At 32.6% G+C, this 9,871-nt stretch overlaps 1 protein-coding gene across 1 annotated transcript; it reads right to left on the minus strand.

Moving 5' to 3' along the window:
- Positions 1-2,594: 2,594 nt before the first annotated feature.
- LOC134705120 (perlucin-like) lies at positions 2,595-7,922 on the minus strand. Its single transcript, XM_063563878.1, has 5 exons — positions 7,751-7,922; positions 7,244-7,338; positions 6,119-6,212; positions 4,848-5,058; positions 2,595-2,655 (listed from the first exon to the last, which is right to left on the minus strand). The coding sequence occupies exons 1-5, from the start codon at positions 7,803-7,805 to the stop codon at positions 2,622-2,624; spliced, it is 489 nt and encodes a 162-aa protein (XP_063419948.1). The 5' UTR covers positions 7,806-7,922; the 3' UTR covers positions 2,595-2,621.
- Between the last annotated feature and the right edge of the window lie 1,949 nt (positions 7,923-9,871).

The raw sequence follows: 9,871 nt of genomic DNA on the forward strand, positions 1-9,871 counted from the left end.
GAGACAACTCTCCATCCGAGTCACAATTTATAAAAGTATACCTTTATACGTCAAAGTACGGTCTTCAACATAGAGTCTTGGCTCACACCGAACAGCAAGTTATAAAGGGCCCCAGTGTAAACCTTTTAAACGGGAAAACTAACGATTCAATTTATATCAAGATGTACGTAATTAGCTGTGAAGTGTCATGGGAATGGATAAAAAAATCAAGGATATCGAAAACAAGAATAAAGATCCCTATACGATTTATAAGAAATTAAATGGAATACACTTGAAATAAATGTTATTTCTATTGAATTTATTTAGAGTGTTTTAAGGTTTACGTACCCTTCTGTAGCCGTTTTTGTACGAATTTTTCAAACTTCCATTGTATCAAAACTACAGATATAATGAATAATAGAGACAGGCCATTTTGAACATATACTAGGGGGTAACTTGATGCAAAGCATTATTTTTTACTGTTGCATTGCATTTAATAGAAAAAGAGTACTTTGTGGCAATTAAATCAAGATTTTTATAGAAAATCCACAGCCTTTAATACAGTGAGAGATTTTTGTTATAAAATTTGAAATATAGATTACTCACTTGCTTTTATATGATGTGCTAGTGTATATTTTTTGCAATAAGTTCAAAACAACCTGTTTATTCCAAAATACCTCGTGCTGAGTCACCAAAGTCGAGCGCACCCTAAAAGGTGTACATGATTTGATCCATATTTGTATTTGTTCTAACCAATAACTACATTAATGAACTTGTTTTAAGGAAATCAATGCTAGCACTGCATGCAATAATTAGATATCTATCGGTCATCAAATTGCCAAATATGATAGAAAAAGGATAAAGGCTGTGGATTTTCTATAAAATTTCCATATGTTTAGCATTGAAGCAACACAAGGGTACATAATCCTTAAAACCAAACTTTCCTCCGTAAGTTAAATTTTATAAAATCCGTCTCTTACTTTACCTATTGTTTGAGCAAGTCGGCTGAATTAAGGCTTTACAGCTAATTTCCTAATGCAAGTAAAGCAAAACTTTGGTTGACTTGCTTGCTTTGTTTGTATATAATTGTTTATACAAACTTTGTAAATAAGATTGACATCTTTAAACAATATGTATCAGCATAGTTTAACCTGTATTTATATAATTATTATATTTGATATTAAATTGGGTGTTATCATAATGATTGTACAATAAAATTAAAAACCAAAGCAAGCACGCTAACTGAAGTCTTGCTTTACATGCTTAGAAACATACGCTGTAAAAGCTAAAAAAAATAAATAAATCATACAGTGAAAATGATCCGCATATACAATACTAATGAATCGCTCTATAGTGAAAATGAAAGAATAGTATCATTATTCGACAGTAAATATGACTCGCATAAAGAAAGCATCATAGTGGCATTCAGTTCAATATGAAGAAACTGAATGACAAAACCTATTCTACGTTATACAACTTTAATAATTGTGTTGAAATGAATATTTTTTTGGCAACAACATCTTACCTGTTAGTTATAAAACACCTGCACGATCTGTTCGTGAAATGAGCTAAATATTCACCTATTTTGGTATATATTTCACAGCTATTTGGCTTTAGGCGCGAAAAAAAACCCCGTTCGCATCTTCTACTTTGTTTTATTAGTATTATGTGTTTCTTAACATATACATTTTAACTAATTTTCTTCAAAAATAAAAAAAAAGTCGTCTGTTTATTTATCATTCTACAGAAGAAATTTCTGGCATATACAGTGAAAATGAAATTTTAGGATCCGCACTTTACATACACTGAAATCGTTTTAAAGTAATTTCATAGAGTTGTAAAAGCGTTGAACGTGCGTACGTATTTAGAATGAAGCGCGGTAACAAGATGTACTTCGGTCAAGTTGAACGCTTTTACACTCCGATCAATGAATTTATAATAAGAAGCAGTCAATTCAAATTAAAAGTATTGTCCATATAATGGATCAACTACAAATCAACTACATGTACGCGTAATCAGCAACTCATAAACATTCATGTTTAGTGTCATTCCATTTAGCAGTTGTTCAGAAGAAGTTCAACATGGTTAAGTACGACGACTGATGACGACGGACGCAAAGTGATGAGAAATGGTTTGATAAAATATTAATCCAAAAATGTTTAATAGAAAATATATAACACGCCTAACTTTTCTAATTACAGATTCGAACATTCATTTTTTACACTTTTTTTTACAGAATGTCAAACTATTAAAAACTATGTTAAGGGGTGTGAAGATACACTAATTTTGTTCATACAGTGTAATTACGAGAAATGTGTATATTTTTCGTATCTAAATACAAGTTTAACACACGACGGGTGCCACATGTGGAACAGGATCTGCCTACCCTTCCGGAGCACCTGCCGAGATCACTCCTAGTTTTTGGTGGGGTTCGTGTTGCTTATTCTTTAGTTTTCTATGTTGTGTCATGGGTACTATTGTTTTTCTGTTTGTCTTTTTCATTTTTAGCCATGGCGTTGTCAGTTTGTTTTAGATTTATGAGTTTGACTGTCCCTTTGGTATCATCGTCCCTCTTTTTTTAACAAACTATTTCTGCAATAATATTTAATAGCAAAACGACTTGTGTTAACATTAACATTTGATTATCCTACTATTTCAGAACCATCTCCAGGATACCTACAAAAGAAAAGTATAATAGTTCACCGAAATATATGATTGATTGATTTACGGTTCCTTAACTTCCATAAGCAAATAATTTAATTTTGGATGCAACACGTCTTTTGATTGGCTGACGTTATTTTGTTATCAGCCACAGACATAATTTAGTCATGTGACCGTGACGTCATCAACGTTTTTTCATGGTTTTCTACAGTTTAAAATGGAATGTTTCGTGTGGGTCCTGTAATACTGAAAGATCGTCTGGGATTAGTATTCAGGTGGTCTATAATGCGGACTGAATAATCTACAAAATGAGGGTATATGGAATAGGAACATAATTTGGTCTATCAGCAGACCAGGCCTCCTACGGACCACTATAAGAGTTGCTACAAGGGTTCTTAACTTGAAAAAAAGATTAGCACTCTCTTTACACGAGACATCGGATTTAAATATCTCATTCTGACAAGGCTGCGTACTTGTACTCGGACACTTTGGCAAGAGTTTTACTGCCGGTCGAAAGAAGACCTAAATGACCATATTTATATTACAAAGTCATCTTTAGGTCCCAACATATATTTAGTAAAGATATAAATTAAAAACGAAGCCCTCTAATTTATTTCTGTATTCTTTCTATATTCTAGAAGATAAGGTTCGCCAGTTGGTGTTGTTATTATCGTAGCCAAGACATAATCATGTATTATACATTAAACAAATTACACGTTCCATGTGAATATGATTTTAAATTCAAGATATATTTCTAGGTTTCAACAGTAATATAAGACAAAGTTGAAATAATATATGAATTATCCTGGATTGAACCTGTAATAAACCACTAAACAACGTATAAAAAAGAAGATGTGGTATGATTGTCAATGAGACAACTGCCCACAAGAGACCAAAATGACACAGACGATAACAACTTTAGGTTACCGTACGGCCTTCAACAATGAGCAAAACCCTTACCGCATAGTCAGCTATAAAAGGCCCCGATATGACAATGTAAAACAATTCAAACGAGAAAACTAACGGCCTTATTTATTCATTTATATAAAAAAATGAACGAAAAAACTAATTTGTAACACATAAACAAACAACAACTACTAAATTACAGACCCATGACTTGGGACAGTCACATAAATAGATAATGTGGTGAGGTTAAACATGTTAGCGGTATCCCAACCCTCCACCTAACCTGAGACAATGGTATAACAGTACAACATAGTAACGAACTATAAAAATCGGTTGAAAAAGTCTGAACTTATCAGATGGATAACAATACAAGTGGACGTGGCCGGGTACTTGTACATCCCGACAACAAAAAGACACTAGGAACATATCTGAGAGTACTCGCAGTTATCTGACAGCTAGTTCAAAGCCACTAACAACTAATAAAAACAAGCATGCACCTAAGACTAAACTTTCTATCCGTACACATCCAACATCCAATGAATTTAGTGTAAAGACATCACAAACGTCAGAGAAAGACATGACCTTGTGTAATGCCAAGTTACAGGTATTGACAGAATGTAGATCCATGCATGTGTATATGCATATAACATACTAGTAATATTTAGTTTGCTTTCAATTTACTGATAAAAAAATCATTATTTATACCAAAACACAATATTCAATGATCTTAATACAGTGTTGAATTGTTAACCTTTTAGAATAAGTTTATTAATTATACTCATCATAGATATCAGGACTAAATTTTGTATATACGCCAGGCGCGCGTTTCGTCTACAAAAGACTCATCAATGACGCTCGAATCCAAAAAAAGTTAAAAATGGCAAATAAAGAACGAAGTTGAAGAGCATTGAGGACCAAAATTCCTAAAAGTTTTGCCAAATACAGCTAAGGCAATCTATGCCGGAGGTAGACCAGTTAGTATTTAAAAAAATCACAAAATTTTGTAAACAGTTAATTTATAAATGTAACCATATCAATGATGAAGGAGCGATAAGTTAACATGAATTATTTCTATGTAGTATGTCTAAGCTGGTCAATTTATTTGAAGATTCTTGAAATTATTAATCTTTTATGCATCATATATATTCAAAAACTTTAAAACATTTCCCTCACAATAACCTAAATTGTGGCGTGGTCGAATTAATTTAATATCATTATGATAATTTTTACGGATACAGAATAAATTAACAAACAAGAATGAAATACGGATGTCATTGAATGGATATATATAATATACTGACTCTTTTTCACAAATAAATCTGTTCTTCTGTTCACAAGGGTAATCATTCCATTTCAGGCCTTCTGCAGAATACATGTGTAAGCAGTTCTCTCTGCGAAGCCCATTCGGTTCACCTGGAAACCAGTTTGTATATGTAACGACCTCGTCTGTCGATGCCCAGATCCAAGTCCCTTCAATTATATCATCTCGTGCACCCAACCAATAACTGTGTCCTAGAATATCATATAAATATGCAATATGTAGAGAAAATATATTATTTTTGAAAATGTATAGAGATTAGGGCTAAACCTGGCTCAATCATTGAAATTGCCTCCATAGTGTCAAATCCATGTTTCAATAACTCCGATGAGGTGTTATCGTTAAATTTCATTGTTCCTCCCCACAATTTCACTCGATCACTGTCATTAAAAATCTCTACTTCACGATCGCTGTCGCCATTATCCGACATTTTCGCAAATCTTTGTGAATTTAACCAAACGTGGTATTGTTCCAATTATGATCGAAAGTTCGCATAAATCCAGACTAATCGGACCTGCCTTCTACTTTGACGCTTGCACTTCACAAATCCTTTGTGAAACCACAAAAATAGCATCCATTACAGCATGCTGACCTACTCTGCTCATGTCAATTTTATGTTTGGATTAAATATTTTCTTGACAATGTTCATAATGTCCATCCCTTCGTAAATTTTACGGACGCCATCAAAGTTGGTTGACCGTTATGGAATAACCGTTTCACAAATATATCGGATATGTTCATTACGTCGTAACTACATGCCCTTCCCTTCCATGAATGTGACCTACCGAATAAGACTATTTACCGGATTTGTAATCACATAAGCAACACGACGGGTGCCACATGTGGAGCAGGACCTGCTTACCCTTCCGGAGCACCTGAGATCACCCCTAGTTTTTGGTGGGGGTCGTGTTGTTTATTCTTTAGTTTTCTATGTTGTGTCATGTGTACTATTGTTTTTCTGTTTGTCTTTTTCATTTGTGGCCATGGCGTTGTCAGTTTGTTTTAGATTTATGAGTTTGACTATCTCTTTGGTATCTTTCGTCCCTCTTTTCATACAAAGTACATGCAAATGTATTGATAAATATTTTGGAAGTAAATGTCATGATCGCATGTTCCTTGTTTATATATGAAATGGGGAAACGGGGAATGTGTCATATAGATAACAACCCGACCTAAGAGCAGAAGAAAACAGCAAAAAATACCACCAATTTATAAAAATATTATATTTTTTAAATGGTTAGGAAAATTACATACCTTGTCCTACAGATATTGACATATTTATTAGATAGTCTGACTGTGCTTTGCTTTGAACTTCAGCCAGACGAGCACTATGTGCACGACAACTGCCCTGTACAATTAAAGAAATGACTTGGATGAATAAAAGCAAATCAACACATTTTAATTGGAATTAGAGTCAGTTAATGTTTAATGTTGAAATATATTAATATACACATTAATTTTTTTAATTATGCAAAATGGACATGTGATATTATTGCAATTAATACAACTGGCCCGAGAACACAGTTGTTTTGTATAGTGCATTTCTTTGAGACAATAAATATAACGAGGAGGATTTGGACAAATGAGAAGTAGAAATAAATGAAATTCAGACAATATATATTTTAAGTACTAAAATAAAATTAGTCAATCCGTTTATCAATCATTTTACACTTCTTTATGTTAAATTAATAAATTGTTTGAATTTTATTTATTTCTTCTTCACTTTTGTCCAAATCTTCTTGGTTATATAAATGCAAATTGATAAAAAAAAAAAAACCCTGCTCTATCAAACAAGATATTTACAGTGTAGTGTTTTTAAGATTCTTTTCGGACGATTCGTTTTGTCAGTTAAATTTATCATACTTGCTTTTTACAACTGAACACAATTACATCTTTCTCTAAACATTCGTGTAATTTCACCCACTGCTTACTAATTATGCATGAACTAAATTGTATAATGTAGAAATAAATTTAGAGGTGTATGGGAAAAATGCAAGTTATATTCTATTGACTACATTTTGTATATGTGTTAGAGTGTGTTAACAAAAATCAAAAGACGCCAACTGTGTCCCTGGAACAACTACTTGTATATACGAAAGAACATGAATGTTTGCTTCATATCTTATTTTGTATAATCAGTATTATAATTTTCACAAATTGTAAACTTTGACCTGTTGACAAAAAAAAAAAAATCAAAAAAATTTCCAGGAATTTGAACCACACAGGAATTATTATATTTGATACATGTGTATAGCAGTTCGACAAACAATAGTTTTGATCATTGAGAAGCTTGATTCCTAGATATAAAACGTTCAGCTTAAATTTTTTAATAGTTAATTCCCTCAGGCGTTTGCATCTATAAATTAAAAACATATTTACCTCAGCATCTACCCAATTAAAAGCCTCAGTACTAAAGAAAAAACAAGAGGTTCCATAATGATGCCAGCCTAACGGACATTCGGTGTTGACTATATCTGTAAGTACGAAGATGAAAATTGTGTACATGTAAATGTATTGTGTTAACGTTGTGTTTGATATTCAAATTTTTAATCTAAAGGCAACACTTAACCTTTTCAATTAAGGCATTATATTTATGTTAGATGCAAAAGATGTTAAATTAGCTTTTTAACTTAAGTTTTCAAGAAATCGTCCATAAGCTCTTTTCGTATGATTGTAGATTTTGCCTCTTTTACAAAGGTTGGGCCACATGATATTCGAGGAACATTCAATTCAGTATAGTTCAAAGTCCAAATATAAGCTTTCAGTTGGCTATTTGTTTGTTGTCACTTTCATTGTAATTGCTTTATTCAGACTTTGGTAACTTATTCTATCATTCTTTAAAACTGGAAAATTGCTATAATTTTTACAAGATATAAGAATCCTTACCTGAATACGTCAGAAATAGTACTACGGAAGACAAAAACAATGAAGCCGTTAACATGTCTAGTATTGTGGTGCACAATTTCTTATCTTTTAATCACGAGAGATCGTACATGTATGTACAATGTCATATTCTGCAAACTGATTGATTATGTGGCGATTTGAAGCTTGAAGTAGGCAGACGACATTTTGGAATGACTAAACAACGATTTAAAGAACGATTGTACATGTATATAATTTACAAAAAGTGCAAGCCGAATAGATGTTAAAATAGTTACAAGTTAGAGCAATATTAATAAATAAAACATGGCTTTTCGTATTAAGAAGAAATTTATTTTGTATAAACGAAATGATACTCCAAAATTCCATTATTTAATTAGGCATAAGTAGGTGCTAGAAGAATAAATTAAATAGTTGATCCTTAAATTTAGTGCAAAGAAAAATTATATGAAGGTTACGTTTTAACCCTTTCCCGTAAATTCGAAAATAACATTTCATTATAAATGTTCAAAATAACATACCTTAGATATTATTTGTCTAAATTGACATTATCTCAAGCGGTTTAAACGCGATCTTAATATTACATTTTAGATGCAAAACTCTTGCATTTTGTTCTAAACTGACTGATATATAATTTTGAACAAAATCTAGAATGTGTAAAATGAAAATTTAAGGTTACTAAAGTAAGTAAGATCAAGTAAGTTATGAGCATGGCGTCTTTATCATAGCGACACAAGTCCGAGATTACTCTGACGTCCGACGGCTGTTTAGCGAGATTTCTCTGACGTCCGACGGCTGTTTAGCCAGACAAGCTCGTCCCATGGCCCAGCTTGTCTGACTAAACAGCCGTCGGTCGTCAGAGTAATCTCGGACTAAGCCACACAGATGACCTTTCTGTACGAAAGTGTGGAGATTTAATTCATGTCAGTCTTTTCCTTAATTTAGCAATAAGATTAATATATAAAAAAGATGTGGTATGATTCATAATGAGACAACTATCCACATGGCCTTCATCAATAAGCAAAGCCCATATCGTATAGTCACCTGTAAAAGGCCTCGAAATGACAAATATAAAACATTTCAAACTTGAAAGCTAACGGCCTATGTTAGGTACAATAAATGAACGAAAATAAGATATGTAACTCATCAATAAATGACAACAACTGAATTACAGGTTCCTCACTTGGGACAGGCACATACATACAGAATGTGGCGGGGTCAAACATGTTAGCGGGATCTCCATCCCCCTAACCTTGGACAGGTGTGTACAACATACGAACGAACTATAAAAATCGGTTTTGCAAAAAAGCTAAACTCATCAGATGGATACATATAATATCTCACCAATACTTTCAACTAACTGAATCAAGGAGATGACCGTGCATATTAGAATAAAATTTCTTTGTGGTCACTCGAAGAATGTTGCATTTTTCAGGTTGGAACTGCATCGGAAGGTACCAAGACCTTGTTGATAAATATTCCGTATCAACTTCTCAAATAATACACGATGGTCTTGATGTATAGATTCTGCGTACTGATGTTGTTTATTATCTTAACAACATGTTTATTGTCCTTTCATTTGTCTTTGTTCTATTATTAATATTACTTTTTCTGTTGAATGGCATTGTGTGATATCCGGTTGACGTGGCTCGGTACTTATACATCTCGTCAATGTGTTTGTATTGGCTTTCATTTTTTTGGTGGTTTGTTTTGTATATGCGACTCTTTGTATATCTTTTGTTCTTATAACGTGACACTGTACTTTAAAAGATCCCATCAGTATGATATTGGTCTATTATATGTCATTATGATTAATATGATATATTTCTATTATGAATTACTATTATATACGTTGAACCACAAACGTCAAAATTATTGAATCGCGTAGTGGAATTAACTATTTTTGGATTCTCTTAAATTCTAACTATAACTTTAGGACTAGTTTAAATCTCGGCCTATTTCTGTAATTTATTCTTGCATACTTTTGATTTTTTAACACTGTACGCTTACATTGCCTATGTAAATTTTAAAATTGTTTGTATGCACATTGAACGACAAATTTATGTGACGTTCAAAAATTTTCTGACGTCAGACACTCAAATCAATCAATGTGTCCGTAGATAGTAG

Source organism: Mytilus trossulus, chromosome 2 (genome assembly GCF_036588685.1).
Source record: "Mytilus trossulus isolate FHL-02 chromosome 2, PNRI_Mtr1.1.1.hap1, whole genome shotgun sequence".
Lineage (NCBI taxonomy): Eukaryota > Metazoa > Mollusca > Bivalvia > Mytilida > Mytilidae > Mytilus > Mytilus trossulus.